The 19,579-nt window shown below is 44.4% G+C and overlaps 1 protein-coding gene across 2 annotated transcripts in view; it reads left to right on the top strand.

Annotated features, from left to right (window-relative positions):
• Nucleotides 1-10,365, top strand: part of TEKT2 (tektin 2) — a 62,685-nt gene extending 52,320 nt beyond the window's left edge. For both annotated transcript variants that reach the window (XM_077481718.1, XM_077481717.1), the window contains exons 8-10: nucleotides 2,562-2,705; nucleotides 2,811-2,890; nucleotides 9,907-10,365. In XM_077481718.1, the coding sequence (XP_077337844.1) occupies nucleotides 2,562-2,705; nucleotides 2,811-2,890; nucleotides 9,907-10,120 (438 nt within the window). In that variant the 3' untranslated portion in view covers nucleotides 10,121-10,365. The remainder of the gene's footprint in view (nucleotides 1-2,561; nucleotides 2,706-2,810; nucleotides 2,891-9,906) is intronic.
• Nucleotides 10,366-19,579: the final 9,214 nt, after the last annotated feature.

The raw sequence follows: 19,579 nt of genomic DNA, 5'->3' as shown, positions 1-19,579 counted from the left end.
GGACACACTATTAACCCTCAGCACTGGTGTCAGCGGACGCACTATTAACCCCAAGCACTGGAGTCAGCGGACGCACTATTAACCCCCAGCATTGGTGTCACTGGACGCACTATTAACCCCAAGCATTGGTGTCAGTGGACGCACTATTAACCCCCAGCATTGGTGTCAACGGACGCACTATTAACCCCCAGCACTGGTGTCAGCAGACGCACTATTAACCCCTGGCACTGGTGTCAGCGGATGCACTATTCACCCCCAGCACTGGTGTAAGCAGATGTACGGATGCACTATTAACCCCCAGCATTGGTGTCAAGGGACGCACTATTAACCCCTAGCATTGGTGTCAGCGAACACAATATTAACCTCCAGCATTGGTGTGAGTGGATGCACAAAGGCTGTAAATGGCCCGCGGGCCGGTACCTTGAGACCCCTGCTTTACTGCATATACAGACTGATTTTACTGTTGCAGGTTTAGTAACACTCTAATGCTTCATAGCTGTACATCTGCAGAGTAAGATCTAAGGCTATATTCACACTATAGTAGCACAGGTTAATGGTACTGCAAATGCAGCAAGCAAGACACGCGTTTCTGAATTAAAGGGGCTGCCGTCCACGTGAAACACTATAACATGCAAAAAAATGTGTCTGGAGAGGTGGAGTAAGATGTAGTGATGTCTCTACTGTGATGCTCACTGTTCTCTTTGATAGAGACTTTAATATGAAGAAGTAAAACTTCTACCAAGACTGGCCACATTCACACAGAGATGTGGAACGATAGACTGTAAAACTAGTAACTTGGAAAGAACAGCTGCAGAGAGACCACAGGCAATACTGGTGACCAGTCCTTTGCCCCTTATTTCTAGCTTTCAGTTCCTTCCTCTTCTAGTTTCAGTTCAGTACCTCTTTAATGCAATAACAAAAAAACGGATGACCAAATGTTGAAGTTGATAAAATTTACTCTAAACGTGGAAAAACACTTAACCACTTCCCATCGCGTCACTCAGGACCCGATGCGTGTGCTTGGCGGCCACGATGGCCGCTGGGCACCCACGATTGCCGATCACAGAACAGGAACATGGATCTCTGTATGTAAACTCACAGATCCACGTCCTTTCAGGGGACAGGAGACAGATCATGTGTCCCTTGTATATTGGGACACTGATCAGTCACCTCCCCCAGTCAGTTCCCTCCCCCCACAGTTAGAATCACTCCATAGGTAACACATTTAACCCCTTGATCGCCCCTAGCGTTAACCCCTTCCCTGCCAGTGACATTTACACAGTAATTAGTGCATTTTTATAGGACTGATCGCTGTATAATTGTCAGTGGTTCCAAAATAATGTCAAAAATGTCCGATATGTCCGCTGCAATATCACAGTCCTGACAAGAATCACAGATCACCGCCATTACTAGTAAAAAAAATTATAATAATAAAAATGCCATAAAGCAATAACCTATTTTTTTAACCAAAAATATGTAGAAGAATACATATCGGCCTAAACCGAGGAAGAAATTTGTTTTTTTGTTTTTTTTAATTGGGATATTTATTATAGCAAAAAGTAAAAAATATTGTGTTTTTTTTTTTAAATTGTTGCTCTTTTCTTGTTTATAGCACAAAAAATAAAAACCGAAGGGGTGATCAAATACCACGAAAAGAAAGCTCTATTTGTGGGGGGAAAAATTATCAAAATTTCATATGGGTATAGTGTTGCATGACCACTCAATTGTCATTCAAAATATTACAGTGCTGAAAGCTGAACATTGACCTGGTCAGGAAGGGGGTGAAAATGCTCTGTATTGAAGTGGTTAGTATATGCACTTATGCACTAAAAATGCACAATATGTCTCCTTTGTGTTGTGGTGTGACTACACATTTCCCCAGATATTTATGTTTTGGCTTCTACCCTTTTTTCTGACTGCAGCATAGGTGATAGCTCCAGGGTGAAATATTCTCTCTATACTTAGAAAGGTTTTATATCATAAAGGCAAAATTAAAGTGTTTTTTCATCTTATTGCATTCTATGCATTAAGATAAAAAACCTTCTGTGTGCAGCAGCCCCCCTAATACCTGAGCCCCATCTAGATCCAGCGATGTTGAAGCAGTGTCTTGGCTGCCCTGGTTTCCCCTCCTAAGTGGTTGAGACAGCATTGCTGCGCTATTGGCTCCCACTGCTGTCAATCAAAGTCAGTCAGCCAGTGAGAAAAGAAAGGGGGAGAGCTGGGCTACGGCTCCATGTCTGAATGGACACACGTGACTCGGCTCGGGTGCCCCCATAGCAAGTAACTTGCTGTGGGGTCACTTAACAGGAGGGAAGGGCCAGGAGCATTGAAGAGGGACCCAAAAAGAGGAGGATCTGGGCTTCTCTATGCAAAACCACTGCACCGAAAGGTTATTTAAGTTTGTTATTTTTAACTAAAAAAGCAAGACTTTACAATACCTTTAATCTCTAAGAATCAATACAAGGTAGGGCAAAATTGTAGCCTTACCTTTGTAGCCTTACCTCAACTACCCATCTGCTTGAACTTTGGTATCATTTTGACATTTTTTTTTATTATTACAGACGAAGGAGGAAATAGAGGAACTGGAAGGAGACATAAGACGTTTGGAGAGTGATCTCAAAGAGAAGAGTGGACCTCTGAAGCTAGCGCATACACGCCTTGAGAATCGTACCTATAGACCCAATGTGGATCTTTGTAGGGACCAGGTATTTGTATTATTTGTAAATAAGCATTTTCCTACATGTGTCTGTATTCAGAAAACAGCAGTCTGTAGACCCTTTTTCAGTACTTTGTTCTTTTTCAAATCATAGGTACAGTATGGGTTGACAGATGAGGTCCACCAGCTTGAGGGCACTATTGCTGCACTAAAGCAAAAAATGGCTCAATCACAGTAAGTAATGTTATGTTTGAATTGTTAAAAATGTTCTCTCTTATTTTAAAAAAAAAGCCTTCTCTTAGCTTTTACTAGAGCTCAGATAAGCACAGGCCCATTCTGAGGCATGGCAACTTGTCTAGCAGTTTTGGGTTACACCAAGGACTCTATCTGCATTGCATATGTACACTCTCCATGTGTTTGTGTGGGGGTCTCTGTGTTCTTAGGTATTAATGTAAGAGGAATTAAATAAATAATAAGTACTAGAGATAATTCTCTATAGCATAACCTGTGGTATATCCATTACTGTGTAAAAAATTGCTGAATTTTTTTGAAGATGAAGTCGCACATTATATTGTTGTGTTATTTTATATATAAAGTCCATTTAAAAAGAATATTTCAAAATGTGTGGCCTTTACAATGGTAGACTGTAGGCAAAATGCCCCTTACATTGGTACTCAGCAGGAGGAAGCATGCCACTTGCATTGGTGGTCAGTGGGATGAAGAATACCTCTTATATTGGTGGCTAGTGGCTGGAAGAATACCCCTACATTTGTGGCCAGTGGCAGGAAGAATGCCTCTACATCAGGGGTAGTAACCTTTTTGGCTGAGAGAGCCATGAACGCTAAATATTTTAAAATGTAATTCCGTGAGAGCCATACAATATGTTTAAAACTATTTTTTTTTTAATCGACTAATTTCAATTATAAATGTAATATCCACGTCATCTCCCCCACTGTAATATCCACATCTCCCCTATGATTGTCTGCTTGCTTACCACTACACAGGCAGGCAGATCCACAAGCAGTTGAGGCGGGTGATGATGACGTCAGTGCGCCGCTCACCTAGGCCGCCACTGGGTGTACCAAGATGGCCACAGCTGCGGAGCTAGGCTGAAGCTGCGGCCTTTCCTATGGGTGCAATCCACGGATTGGCACACCACGCAATCCGCAGATTGAGAGGTGAGAGCCAGATGCAGCCATCAAAAGAGCCACATCTGGCTCAAGAGCCATAGGTTCCCTACCCCTGCTCTACATGATAGTCAGTGGGAGAAATAATTCCCTTTTACATCGGTAATTAGTGACAGGAAGATCACACCTTTACATTGGTGGTCAATGGAAAAAAGAATGCCGCTTACATTGGTTGTCAATGGGAGGAAGAATGCCCAATACATTTGTGATAAGTGGCAGGAAAAATGCCCCCTCTTTTGTTGATCAGTGGGAAGAATACTCCTATACATTGATAGTCCATGGGTGAGGGAAAGCCTCTATACTGTGGTAGACTGTGCAAAGATGACTTTGACTTGGCTATGACTAAGGCTCACGCCGAAATGCGTCAGTAGTTTGCTTTTAAATGCTCAATTGTAGCTAATACATTTTTGCATCAAGGACTTTGAAGCTGCCGGCTCTTCTCTCTTAAGAATAATATCGCTGATGTTAATGTGCAGTCAAAAAATGCCCCTTACATTGGTGGTTATGCATCGCATACTAGCACATTATGAGACATACCTTAAAATGAAGCCCTCCAGGGGCACATTGTCACCGCTGAAGAGGCTTGCTTCTTCACCCGGTCTTCCTTTCCGAGTTCGCAGACTGCAAAAGCTCGAATGACCGAGCCACGATGATGTCACTCCTGAGCATGAATTTTTGCACAATGCCTACAGCTACAGAGGTGAATGAGGATTTGTTTTAAAATGCCGTTACTGCTTGTTAAGTATATGTAAATAATTCAGCGTGCATAGTCAGAGCACAGGTTTACTTTAAGTGCACTAACCGATAACAAACACAGTTAAAGGAGAAGTATAGCCAAAGCATTTTTGGCTATACTTCTATGGATCACAGGAGTGCAGCTCGTTCTGTGTGCTAAAGTCTGCTATCGGCTTACGTCACTCAGCTAGTTCAGGGTCTGAAAAGATCCTGGCCTTATGGTCAGGATCTGCCCAGAAGTGTGCTGGTTCAGCTTCTCAGTGAGCAGAGAGCTGCTGACTGACAGTCACATCTCTCTACTTAGAGCGGAGGTGGAGAACTGAGTGATCAGCAGTGTTTGCTCAATTCTCAGGGTAGAGCCAGCAAGGGATAGATGCAGCTTGCATTGGTGCTGCCACCATTTAGTTGAATATGATTTTGTTTTTTGGCCATTCCCACACTTCTCTTTTAAAATCCATTTTGTAATAGTCTGATTGGTTGATAAAGGATACTACACTTAAACATTAGTAAGAGTATAGTCTTGTGAATGTTTTTTAGATATACTTTACATTACTTTTATTAAGCGTTACTACCCAATCATAAAAATTTAGATTAGATTTCTTGGCCAAGTGTGCCATTATAGAGGAGCAGTGGCCTCGCTAGGGGGGGCGGGGAGTGTGGGCCAAAACTGGGTGACACCCACCAGAGGTCTGACACCTGTTGGTAGTGGCACTGTTAACACCTGCCGCTGCCATGATCTGGTTCTTGTGCTATGTCCCTCAGCGGAGCGCACTGAAGCCGCCTCCCCCTCTTCTTTGTTTACATCCACACAGGAGGGGAGGAGCCTGAAGGACACACATTGCTATGTGTATCCGTCTGTGCTGTTCTGAGGTCTGTACACTTATATGACTAATATATATATATATATATATATATATATATATATATATATATATATATACATACTATCGTATATATGAAGATAGACATGTGCGGGGGGGAGACCAACTATGAGATGGAAGAGGGGTGTCTATACTGATGGGGGGATCTGCACTGGGGGGTGTCTATGCTGTTGGGGGGTCAGCACTGATGAGGGAGTGTCTATACTGATCGGGGTCTGAACTGACGGGGGGAGTGTCTATATTGATGAGGGGTCTTCACTGAGGGGGGAGTGTCTATACTGATGGAGTTCTGCACTGTGGGGGGTGTCTATACTGATGGGGGCCTTCACTGAGGAGGAGGGGAGTGTCTATACTGATTTGGGGGTCTGCACTGAGGGGGGGAGTGTCTATACTGATGGGGGTCTGCACTGGGGGGGTGTCTATACCGATGGGGGTCTGCACTAAGAGGGGGGATTCTATACTGATGGGGGGTCTGCACTGAGGGTGTGTCTATACTGAAGGGGGTGGTCTATACTGATGGAAAAGGTTAGTACTTAGTCGGGGTCTATACTGAGGAAAGGGAGTCTCTACTGAGGGGGGGTCTGTACTGAAGGGGAGGTCTGTACTGAGGGGGAGGGTCTATATTGAGGGGGAGGTCTATACTGACAGAGGAGGGGTCTGTACTGAGGGGGATGTCTATATTGATGGAGGGGGTTCTGTACTGAGGGTGGGGGGTCTGTAATTAGTGAGGGGGTCTATATTGATGGAGGGGGGTCTGTACTTAGTGGGGATCTATACTTAGTGAGAGAGATCTATACTGAGGGAGGGGGCTGTATATTGAGAGAGGGGGGTCTGTAGATAGTGGAGGGGAGCTATAGTTTGTGGAGAGGGGTGACACCAAGCCTAGTGATGCCACTGCACCGTGGATAATCTAATCGTGGAACTGAGGAAACTATCAGGAAAGAAAGAGGAAGTAGAAAAGTGGCTGAACATGTCTTGTCTCTAAATATCTCCCAAACCGTCCTCTCAGTTCTTCTCAAGCTCTCTCATCTCTTCACATGCTGGTCTCCAGGATTTCTCCAGAGCCTCTCCCATCTCTGGACCTCGCTACCTCAACCTGTCCGGCTATCCCCTACTCTTGCTACCTTCAGGCGATCGCTAAAATCTCATATCTTCAGGGAAGCCCATCACGTCTCCAACTAATCTTTTACCACTTCCATCACCTCATTCCCCACAGTTACAACCTTTTGTACAACCTGCCCCACCCTATTAGATTGTAAGCTCTTCTGAGCAGGGCCCTCTTAATCCTCTTGTATTTTATTGTATTATAACTCTACTGTCTCCCTTTTATATTGTAAAGTGCTGCATAAACTGTTGGCACTATATAAATCCTATATAATAATAATAACATAGACTTCAGGGTGGGGGGATAAACAAGACATAATATTAACTGTGTAAGGACCAGGGGAGCATATCTGCTCAGTTTCTGAAAATCTGATACAGACAGAGCCCACTCTGCTCTATGGGGGGCCAGGGATAAACCGACTGCCCTCTCTGATCCACCTAGACAGAGAAGATGGTTCCCCTTCCGTTTTTCTCTAGTGAACCGGATTGGAGGTCAGCGGGTGTTAAACAGACACAAGTTTGTTTACACTCACCTGTCAATAGGGATGAATGGTCCATTCTATCAGATCAGCCTAAAAAACTGACAACTGAACCTGATTGAACACTTCATGTAAAAGGGCCTTGGGTAACAAAGCTGCTCCTCCATAGATATGGTACAGTCCCTGAGTATTGAGGATAGGGTCACCAATGAAACAAAAGGAAGAATGCCTAAAAAATAAAAAAATAGTACCACTATATTGAAGGACTGGTAAGATGCAATGTATACATTTTTTGTTCTTGGGTTTAGGTATAGTTGAAAGAGAGGCAGAACAAGGGATATTATTACAATTGAGGCAAGAGATCATGGACCATCGTCTATATAGGTACATGGTTCTAGCATGGTTGGGGGCATAGGGAAGTTAAATGTGACTGGAGGAAAGAAGGTAGAACAGCAGCTAATTATAGATGGGGGGAGAGAGAAGGCAGAGAGAGAACTTTAGTTATACAAGGGTTCTTCAAAAAGTCTAGTCTAAAGTACAGACTAAATATGGAATTAAATATTTATTTACTAGACATGTATTCACAATAAATAGTTATATTTGTGGATGGAGATAATAACAAGATCGTATGCAACACTCGCTAAGGTATACTGCTACATATATGAATAACACAGAAGGATCAATTTCTCCCCATGGATAAAATAACCATGTATATTGATAACTAACTATCAGACAATAGTCTGTGTTTTACGAAGCCCAACAGTTACCCCCCCCCCCCCCGCAGAAGGAGTAAGTGTTAAACGAAGCAACGCTACTATAGCGCAAAACCAAAAATGATTGAAATTGAAAGGAAAATAAATAATTAAAAATAAATCGAACTGGTTATTATATCAGGGGAAGAGCAACCCAAGTATCACAAGAAATGAATAATAGATATATAAAAATTAGCAATGAATCATGGAAAGGGCAATGTGTTATAGTTACCCTTTCAAAATGGCTGCTGGCTTACAATGGTCCTTTCCCAAAATGGCATCTTCACATGTTTTAGACGATGAGGCGTGATTATGAGCATCTCTCTGGATGGATGGGGGTGTTCTAGATGTAGTGTGATCCAAGTGAAGTTTATGGATGAAGAGTGAAGTGTGTCTGAAGTGTAGTGTCCACATATTTTAAATTATGTCTGATACATATGTCTTTTTTTTTTTTTTTCTTCATATTCAGTGGTTGAGAAATGCAGATTTTAAACTGGAGTCTGTTGACTGTTCTCTATATCTGTGTGCAAATGTATATTGGAGGTTGTCCAGTTTGGTAAACTTCACCCAAAGTTTCCTCTTTATACACTGATTGGATATGGTGTATTCTTGCCTTGGAAAGTCAGTTGACGTTTGCTGTTTTTAGAGTTTTATTACCCCAGCCTAAGGGTCCTTTCACACGGGATGGATCCGTGATAATCCGCCCCGTGAACATCTGCTTGCTCAGCGGGGATCGCCTTCTTGATCCCCGCTGTCAGATCTCCACTCTCCCCTATGGGGGAACAGATGAACACGGACCGCCTGTCCGTGTTCATCCGATCCGCTCTGCAGATGGATAGAAAATTAGGATTTTCCTCTGTCTGCAGAATCGGACCATAGTGGGGACGGATGATATTGGGTGTCAGCGGATGAACATCTGCTGACACCCGCTATCCCATAGGGATGCATGTATGTCCGTATTTCATCTGAAATGGATGGATGAAATACAGACATACTGTCCACACGTGTGAAAGGGGCCTTATTAAGGAAGAAGGAAACAGCTTTTTCCTGGGCTCCAGGTGGGAAAGAAGGTACACACATTGTTCTAGCAACTAGTTTTGCAAATAGGCTTGTTTATAGACCTCCACCCGAGTAAGAAAAACAGAATGTCTTCGGTTGAAATACTGGCCTGACTATGTCCTTAATTTGACCCTTTCTCAGGGGCTTATTCAGTCTTACAGATATATTTTCATCTTTTAATGTTGGAAACGTATATCTTTTTCTTCACAAGGGCTCTGACACTACTCCTTCTGATAATACAAGTCTATCAACCAGCCAACTCACTGAAAACATAACACTCCCTATCTGACCTCAAAAATTGGTAAAGCGGATCTTCACTGCGTTTGAGCACAACAAACCAAAAACACTATTTAATTAATTTTTAATATTCAAAGCAAACTCTCATATCCATCCATGTCTCCATGCTTTATTTTGTTTAGACATCACCTAGCATTTCTGGCTGTGGCCATCTTGAGTAAGGGCAAATGATTCATGTAGCATTTACTGTACTTCCTGGAATCCATCTGCCCTTAGCTCAGGCATGCATGCAGGAGAGCTTAGCTGAGAAAACCCCTCCTCCTCTCCTGAAGACTCCTGGGATGTATGACATCATATTCTAAGGCAAAAAAAACAGGAAGTAACTGAAGAAATGTAAAAAGAAAAAGTTTAAAACAAGTAAATATGATATACTTTTCTATCTATTTATTAATGTTAGCAGCATAGGGATTTAAAATTATCAATGTTGATTGCCAGAGTGAAGTTCCACTTAAGGGGATGAACAACTTAAGGGGATTTGTTAAAGCTAATCTACCTTGCCTCTAGTTGCTACTTTACAAAACTTTACATTTAATACAGCAACAGAAATATCACACCATAAGTACGTAACAATGTGAAAATCACATGAAAATCATTTTAGGTATACAATGCAATAATAATTCAGATAATGTGTTGGTGACAATTTAATAAACATTCTTCTTAAAATTAGGAACTAATTGAATAAGGCTATGTGAGTTACAAAGAAGCTTATTCTGAGCACAAAACACAAATGAAAGCACTGTTATTGTGTTCTTGCAGGGATGCACTGGATGCACTCTACAAACATCTTGCCCGCATTCAAGCAGATATAAAGTTTAAGGAAAACTCCCTAAACCTGGACAACAAATGTGTTGATACCCGCCGGAAGCTCACTATGCCTATGGAGAAGTATGTTCCATCTATGGATTCCTTCAACCGAACCACCAATCGTCAACTTTCACCCTTGAAGAGTCAACAGCTGGAACTAGCTTGAGTTTTCAGAGGGAATTGCCATTTTACTGATTTACTGATCAGTCATTCAGGCAATACAAGAAATTACCAATACACCTTGTAAAATATATGGTACCATATGAAAACCCTAATTTTTAGTAAAGTATTCCTGTTTCAGAAATACTGCAGGAAAACTACATATCAATTTATCGTTGTGTTTAGAAAATGTATTGATGAAGAGGGTTATTTAAACAGAATATTAAAATTTTGTGGACTGGTAAATGTTAACATTTTTACCAAAAATGTGTGTTTTATGGTGGGGGGGGGGGGGGGTTTCATATTGCTTACCTGACTTTCACTGTGATCACATTCTGTTATTCTTACTGCCACCAGTACATTATAAGATTCTTCTAGGCTGCCATCTACCCATCAATACATTTTGATATTTACATAACCCCTCCCCGAAATGCCAGCCCGTTGCTTACATTAGGGCTTACAGAGTGCTCTGATGTTTTCAGGAAGCTAGGATCCTGCCACCAGTGTTGCCAACCCCCAAAGTGAACAAGTTAAATTTACTGAGAGCACATCCAACATTTACAAACAGCACCAGTTTTTTTACTGACAAAAAAATCATGAAATTTACTGACAGTTACATTTTTACTGACACTTCAAAAAAGTGCATACAATTGACATTTTAAGTGTAAAGCAGTGCAAATATCAAAATTTTTACACTATAAACATATATGTAGTGATATTAGCAATGTGTTTAACCACTTCAATACCGGGCTATACTCATATGACGTCTGCAGATGGGATCTCTCACTTGGTATCTTGCCGCTCCTGCAGGCCCCCGGGGGCCCGCAGAGCAGCGATCGTTTGATGAAGTGTGCCCATCCCAGATCGGGGTAAAGAGCCAATAAAAAAAGTCTCTTTACCACATGACCGGCTGTATCCAATCACAGCCGATCACATGTATTGTCCACGTGCACGGCGCTCGTGCACGCCCCTAGGGTGCGCACAGAGCGGCAATCGGGGACACCAGGCCATTGGAGTACCTGAGTACCTGTCACCAGGCCATCAGAGTATCCGCGTACTTGTCTCCAGCCCAACAGAGTACCCGAGTACCTATCTGCAGCCCATGCCACATAGAATATACGTTGGGGTGTTTGCTTTCCAAAATGGGGTCATTTTGTGGGTAATTCCACTGTCCTGGTGCACCAGGACCTTCAAAAGTGTGATGGGTAGGAATGAAATGAGATGTGTAATTTATGCTCCTAGAACGCCTGAAGGTACTACTTCAATGTTGGGCCTCTCTATGTGGACTGGCTGTGTAAAAGTCTCACACGTGTGGTATCGTCATATTTTCTTTCCGCGTTTTCTGAAGAGTAAAAAAATTAACCGTTCAAAAGACTCATTATGCCTCATAGAATAGACCTTGGGGTGTCTGCTTTCCAAAATGGGGTTATTTTGTGGGTAATTCCACTGTCCTGGGGCTCCAGGGCCTTCACAATGTAATAGGTGGTTAGGAAATTAGAGGTGTAATTTTATGCTCCTAGAATCCCTGATGGTGCTCCCTGCATATTGGGCCTCTCTATATGGCCAGACTGTGTAAAAGTCTCACAGATTTGGTATCGCCATACTCAGGAGGAGTAGCAGAATGTATTTTGAGGTGTCATTTTTGCTATATACATGCTTTGAGTTAGAAAAATCTTATAAACTGACCACTTTGTGTAAAAAAAAAAAAAAGTTTTAATTTTCTTTCCATGTGTTTCGAAGACTTGGGGAAAAAAAAGGAACCATTCAAAAGACTCATTGTGCCTCATAGAATATACGTTGGGGTGTCTGCTTTCCAAAATGGGGTTATTTTGTGGGTAATTCCACTGTCCTGGGGCTCCAGGGCCTTCACAAATGTAATAGGCGGTTAGGAAATTAGAGGTGTAATTTCTCAAATCGCCTTTCAGGACAATCCCCGGAGAGAGTGTAGCTCCACCTTGTCATTAGGAAACACATGCCCACTTTAAAAACACCTCCTCTTCCTCCATGGCTTCAGTTATTATGTTTCCTCCATGGAGGAAGCATGTGCCTGAACCAGGGGAAAGCTACACTCTCTGCAGGGGAGTAAGGCTTACCTTAGGTACTGGTTGTTTTTTCTTTTGACCCCCAGCAGCATCTCCAGCGGGAGAGGACTCCTGGAGCTCCTGGTCCTGCCATCTCACGGGAGTAAGGACCCTTGGAGTGCCGGCGTCGGGTGCCCGGTGTCCGCTGGACTAGTGCAGGGAGGGCTCTGTCGCTGGCGGAGGTCACTGCAGGTCAGTGGCGTGGCTCCGTTTTCGGCGTCGGATCCCGGGCGGCGACAGCGTCGTTTACGGTGACGCGCGGGCGCTCTGAGGGGGCGTGGCGCCGTGGTTCAAGCGCCTGGAACGCAGGGATCATGGCGCGGGTCAGGTGACCGCGTGCTTCCGCTTCCGGCCGGCCCTGATGACGCGGCGGCCGGGAAAATTTAAAAAATTGCGGAGCTGTTTGTGAATGCTGCCTTACTCAGCGATGGAGGAATGTAAGCCAGCTATGGCGGAGACAGGCACCCCAAGCACCGGTCCAGCCCAGGTATGTAAGGTGCAGTGGCACCCTCTGCTTCACTATTGGGCTATGTCTTTGTCTGTTCCCCCCTCTTGGGGGCCTGTCGCTGCAGGTCAGAGGTGACTTCGCTCTGACCTTTTGCAGCCTAGTTCTGGGGTCTCACTAGTGGTCTGTTTGGTGGTGGGTCTCTGCACTGGCTTGGTGTTAAGCAACTGGTTGTTGAGTGAGTTAAGCCTGCATGTCGTTTCAGGAAAAATCACTAGGAAAAGCTAGACCAGGTCAGAGAAAATGTCCTTCTTGCAAGACCCCCCTCAGAGATTCATGGCAGAAGGCAATGTGCAGGAATTGTATCAGAGAATTGGTGGAAGAGGAAACATCCCAGCAGTATAAGGATTTTTTTTCTTCGGTTAAAGAGCTGACAAACTCCTTGAGTTGAGTCAGGTCCATCCTGATACAAAACCCTCCCGCACAGACCGAGCCTCAGAACTTGCCGCCCAGCCCCAGGGCGTCATCGTCCAGACAGGTGGAGACCGAGGATTCTGGAGACGAAGGAGGAAGAGGAAGAAGATAGCAGGGGCTCTAAGTACAAGCTATCACTAGAGGAGGTAGATGACATTCTTAAAGCAATCTACACTACTCTAGAAATTCAAGAAGAAAAAGTACAGCTGTCAATTCATGACAAAATGTACCAGGGGTTGGACGAAACAAAACTGAGAGTTTTTCCAGTCCACAGGGTCCTCTCAGATTCAGTGAGAAAGGAGTGGAAGGACCCAGAAAAAACCCCTTTCTTCTCGAAAGCTCTCAAGAGAAGGTTTCCCTTCGAAGATAAAGACTCAGAGGTTTGGAACAAAAGACCCAGAGTCGATGCAGCTTTCTCGCAGGTATCCAGACGAACGGATCTAGCCTTTGAGGACATGGGGATCCTTAAAGACCCAATGGACAAAAAAGCTGACTCCATCATTAAAAAGGCTTGGGATGCTGCGTCAGTTAGTCTAAAGCCAGCTATGGCAGCTACAGTAGTGGCCAGAAACCTGGAATGTTGGGTAGAGAAACTGAAAAGCCATATTGAAGCGGGGACACCCCGCAAGGATCTCTTAGAGTCCTTTCCACTGATCCTGAATGCTGTCAAATATATGGCAGATGCATCAGCAGAATCGGTCAAACTGGCCGCCAGGTCCTCGGCTCTTGTAAATTCAGCCAGGAGAGCAGTTTGGCTGAAAACATGGTCTGGAGACACGGCCTCTAAGGTCAAACTGTGTGGTCTGCCCTTCTCGGGTGACTTGCTCTTTGGACCCGATTTAGAGTCTGTGCTGGATAGGACGGCCGATAAAAAGAAGGCTTTTCCAGCTAAGAAAAAGCAGGTTGCCAAAAATAATTTTCGTGCTTTTCAGCAGTCCCATAAAAAAGACCAGGATCGCAAGAGCAGATGGGGTTCGCAGAAGGGCAAAGGCAAGGGTGGAGTCCTCTTTAGATCTCCCCCAGAGCCGACCCCCAAGAGCAAGTGACATTCTCTCCCCAGTGGGGGGGAGACTGTCAGCTTTTCGCGAACAATGGGACAGGCTGTCTCCAAATCTGTTCGTGAAGAGCATTGTCGATAAGGGGTACAGGTTGGAATTTTCAGAACCACCCCCGAGCAGGTTTTATGTGACAACATTGCCAAGGGATCAGGAGAAGGCCTCTGCAATGAAGCTTTTATTACAGGAGCTGATACAGTAAGAGGTTCTAATTCAAGTCCCAATAAACCAGCAGGGCAGGGGTTTTTACTCACATATTTTTCTGGTGAAAAAACCCTCAGGGAAGTACCGTTTAATCCTGAATCTGAAAGTTCTGAACGGATTCATGCGGTACAAACATTTCAGGATGGATACAATTTTTTCCATCACAAAGTTGTTGACCCCAGAATGCTTCATGGCATCCCTGGATCTAAGGGATGCCTACCTTCATATACCCATTCATCAGGCATCGCAGCAGTTCCTGCGCCTGGCATTGAATGTGGGGAGTTCGGTGTGGCACCTCCAATTCAGGGCTCTGCCATTTGGACTCTCGTCCTCTCCCAGGGTCTTTACAAAGATTATGGCAGAGGCTCTGGAGCCCCTGAAGTTGAAGGGGATTTCAGTCGTCCCTTATCTGGACAACCTTTTGTTTTTTGCGGACTCCAGGGAGCAGGTCCTAGTCAATCTCCAGAGGGCCCAGTCTCACCTCGAGGGCCTGGGGTGGCTTCTAAATCTAGAGAAGTCAAAACCTGATCCCCTCACAGGAAATGAAATTTCTGGGGTATACGTTAAACTCGATTCTCCAGAAAGTTTTCCTGCCGCTGGAAAAACAGGAAAAGTTGCAGCTAGCTGTACAGCGGATACAGAGCAACCAGGCAGTCTCAGTCAGGTCGGCTATGGCAGTTCTGGGCCTGCTTACGGCAGCAATCCCGGCTGTTCAGTGGGCCAGGTTCCATTCCAGACCCCTTCAGAGGGAGGTTCTGTCAAGCTGGTCCTATCAGGATCCTTTGGAAAAGCAGTTAAGAATTTTGTCAAGGACGAAAAGGGCTCTTTGGTGGTGGAGAGACCAGGTAAACCTCTCAAGGGGTCTGGCGTGGTCTTTTCCCTTGGACAAGCGACTAACAACAGACGCAAGTGCCTGGGGCTGGGGGGCCCACCTGGATGGTCAAACATCTCAGGGGGTTTGGTCCAAGCAGGAAGCTCAAAGATCATCCAACTGGAGGGAGTTGAAGGCGATCTTTCTGGGTTTGGTGGCCTTTCAGCAGAATTTGAGAGGTCACCATGTCCAGGTGTTGTCAGACAACACAACAGCAGTTACCTACATAATGAAACAAGGGGGAACCAGTAGCAGGAGCTTGATGGAGTTGGCCAATCCGTTGTTAGCCTGGGCAGAGCAGAACACAGCCTCACTATCGGCAGTGCATCTGAAGGGCTCTCAGAATTTGTTTGCGGACCTCCTAAGCAGGCGGAAATTGCTAGAGGCAGAATGGAGCCTGAATCAGGAAGTGTTCCTGATGATCTCCGAGGCTTGGGGGGTTCCACAGGTAGACCTTTTTGCCCGCCAGCAGAACTCAAAGGTGGACAGATTCTTTTCTCTTCACCGAGGAGATGCAGCAATAGGGCTGGATGCATTTGCTCACCCCTGGCACTACCAGCTGTGCTACGCCTTTCCCCCCTTTCCTCTAATTCCACTAGTGCTGAGGAAATTCAGGGAAGAAGGGACGGACTTAATACTAGTCACTCCTTTTTGGCCAAAAAGGCCTTGGTTCGCGGGTCTTCGAAACCTAGCCTCGAAGCCCCCATGGAGGTTACCACCCAGAAAAGATTTGTTATCCCAGGGAACAGTAAATCATCCAGAGGTGGAACTTCTACAGCTAACCGCCTGGTTTCTGAGGAGGACCTCTTAAAAGCCAAAGGTCTCTCAGATAAAGTAGTAAAGACCCTGCTGTCTAGCAGGAAGGCAGTTACCCAGGCAATTTACATGAAGGTCTGGAAGAAGTTCAACTCCTGGTGTAGTTCTAGAGAGCTCAAGGTCAAGAGCACGGTGTCCGTCTTGGAGTTTCTCCATGAAAGAATGGAGAAGGGTCTAGCAGCCAGTACCCTGAAGACTCAGGTGGCTGCCTTATCAGTTTTCTTTGAAAATACTTTATCTAAAGAGACTTTAATTTCTAGATTTTTTAGGGCTCTTGCTCGAAGTAGATTAGTCGCCCTTAAAGACTTTCCCAGTTGGGATTTGTCTACAGTTTTGCAGGGTCTCTCGGGAGCACCGTTGGAACCATTACAAGAGGCTTCTTTACAGAAGGTGGTTTTAAAAACAATCTTTTTGGTGGCCATCACCTCGGCCAGGAGAGTCAGCAAGCTCCAAGCTCTAGCTATTACAGAACCCTTCCTTAGAGTTTATCTGGACAGGGTGGTACTGAGGACGGATCCAGCATTCCTACCGAAAGTATCCTCAGCTTTTCATCGATCGCAGGAAATAGTGTTACCTACATTCTCTGCAACCCCAGCGAATGCAGGAGAGGAAGTTTTTCACACATTGGATGTGAGAAGGTGTCTATTGCAGTTTCTGAAAATGACTAAAGACTTTAGAAGATCAACGCCCTTTTTGTGATATTTTCTGGATCACGCAAGGGGGAGAAACTTCTAAGAGTACGCTGGGTAGATGGCTTAAGCTGGCTATAACAGAAGCCTATAAAGCAAAAGGAGAAATACCTCCCTCAGGTATTGCTGCTCACTCTACTAGATCCACAGCAGTTTCCTGGGCTGAAAGGGCCGGTGCAACGCCTGAACAAATCTGCAAGGGTGCCACTTGGTCCAGTTATTCGACATTTCTCCGGCACTACCGGTTAGATCTGTCTGCGGCAGATCAGGCCTTCGGCAGGAAGGTACTGCAGGCAGTAGTCCCGCCCTAGGGTAAGTTTCTCGGTTATCCTCTCCGGGGTTGTCCTGAAAGGCGATTTGAGAAAGACTAAGTTAGACTTACCGGTGATGGTTTTTCTAAGAGCCTTTCAGGACAACCGTTACTTCCCTCCCTAGGTTATGCTTAGTAAATGTATTAAGTTCTACCATGGTGTTGTGCTTTCTGTGCTTTGTTTTCCAGTGTCGGAAGGCCACAATAACTGAAGCCATGGAGGAAGAGGAGGTGTTTTTAAAGTGGGTATGTGTTTCCTAATGACAAGGTGGAGCTACACTCTCTCCGGGGCTGTCCTGAAAGGCTCTTAGAAATACCGTCACCGGTAAGTCTAACTTAGTCTTTTATGCTCCTAGAATCCCTGATGATGCTCCCTGCATGTTGGGCCTCTCTATATGGCCAGACTGTGTAAAAGTCTCACAGATGTGGTATCGCCATACTCAGGAGGAGTAGCAGAATGTATTTTGAGGTGTCATTTTTGCTATATACATGCTTTGAGTTAGAAAAATCTTATAAACTGACCACTTTGTGTAAAAAAAAAAAGTTTTAATTTTCTTTCCATGTGTTTCGAAGACTTGGGGAAAAAAAATGAACCATTCAAAAGACTCATTGTGCCTCATAGAATAGACGTTGGGGTGTCTGCTTTCCAAAATGGGGTTATTTTGTGGGTAATTCCACTGTCTTGGGGCTCCAGGGCCTTCACAACTGTAATAGGTGATTAGGAAATTAGAGGTGTAATTTTATGCTCCTAGAATCCTTGATGGTGCTCCCTGCATGTTGGATCTCTCTGTGTGGCCAGGCTGTGTAAAAGTCACACACATGTGGTATCGCCATACTCAAGAGGAGTAGCAGAATGTATTTTGGGGTGTAATTGGAAGTATGCATATGCTGTGTGTGAGAAATAACTTGTTATTATGACAATTTTGTGAAAAAAAATCTTAATTTTCCCAAGAATTGTGGGGAAAAATTGACAACTTAAAAAAAACTCACCATGCCTTTTGCTAAATCTCTTTAGCCCCGTACACACGAGAGGACTTATGTCCGACAGACTTCCGAAGGAGTTCTGTCGGAGTTCTGCCGGAGTTCCGACAGAGTTCTGACGGACTTTTCGGCTGAGCGGACTTGGCCACACACAATCACACTAAACTCTGATGGATTCGAACGTGATGACGTACGACTGGATTTGAATAAGGAAGTTCATAGCCAGTAGCCAATAGCTGCCCTAGCGTCGGTTTTAGTCTGTCGGAATAGCATACACACGAGCAAATTTTTCGAAGGGACCGGGTCCGGCGGAGTTCCTTCGGAAAAATTTGAAGCATGTTCCATATTCTAAAGTCCTTCAGACTTTGGCGAGTCAAAAGTCTGTTGCAGCCCACACACGATCGAATAGTCTGACGGAATCAGTCCGTCGGACTTTGGATGTTGAAAAGTCCGCTCGTGTGTACGGGGCTTTTGACTGTCTACTTTTCAAAAAGGGGTAATTTGGGGGGTATTTTTACTTTCCTGACATTTCAGAGCCTCAAGAAATGAGATAGGCCGTTAGTGCATCAGGTGTGATCAGGTGTGTTCAATTTTCAATGATTTGCACCATAGCCTGTAGACTCTATAACTTTCACAGAGACTAAATAATATCCACTAATTTGGGTTATTTTTACCAAAGAGTTGTAGCCGTATACATTTTGGCCCAAATTTATGAACAAAAATGACTTTTCGATAATTTTTCACTTATGTCGCAAAAAATAAAAAAAACACAGTGGTGATTAAATACCACCAAAAGAAAGCTCTATTTGTATGAAAAAAAAATTATAAAAGTTTTGTTTGGGTACAATGTTGCTTGACTGAGTAATTGTCATTTAAAATGTGAGAGCACTAAAAGCTAAAAATTGGTCTGGGAGGTAGTGATGGCCGAACGGTTTTCCCGGCGGTCGTTTCGCGGCGAATTTTGGCTGTTCGCGATTCGCTCGATCGGCGGACTATTGCCGCCGTTCGCCCAGCGGACTTCAGTGTTTTCTGTGTAAAAGAACTTTGACCTATGATGACACATCCATCATGGGGTACAGGACAGCCAATTGAGACATTACAGCACATGGACACTTGGACATTCCCCCTAACTTATAAATACACCTGATCCGGTGGCCATTTTACATTCTTTCTTCTGTCACTATAGGGAGAGGTTGCTGTGTGGAGCAGGGAGAGATTACAGTGACCCAAATCGCTAGCTATTTGGTACACAAAAGTTCTTTTCAGGACTGGTATAGGTGTTAGGTGTATATAGGTTTGCTGTGCTACTGATTGTTGCAGCAGCCTGAGTGTCTTTTGTCAGTTTAGAGAAAGGGACAGGACGGTGTGTCTGCTGTAGGGACAGTCAGTTTAGTCATTAGCTGTTACTATCGGGTCCACAAAAGTGCTATTCCAGTTATTGTTCCAGTAGCCTCTGTTTTGTCAGTTTATATAGGGACAGGCAGGAAGCAGTGTGTGAGGCAGTGAGGGTCAGTTTAATCAGTAGCTGTTACTATATTAG

This window comes from Lithobates pipiens, unplaced genomic scaffold (assembly GCF_037356315.1).
Source record: "Lithobates pipiens isolate NorthernLeopardFrog02 unplaced genomic scaffold, aLitPip1_a1.2 Scaffold_16, whole genome shotgun sequence".
Lineage (NCBI taxonomy): Eukaryota > Metazoa > Chordata > Amphibia > Anura > Ranidae > Lithobates > Lithobates pipiens.
Note: the sequence above shows the minus strand (reverse complement) of the source record. Positions and strands in the feature narration are given on the sequence as shown.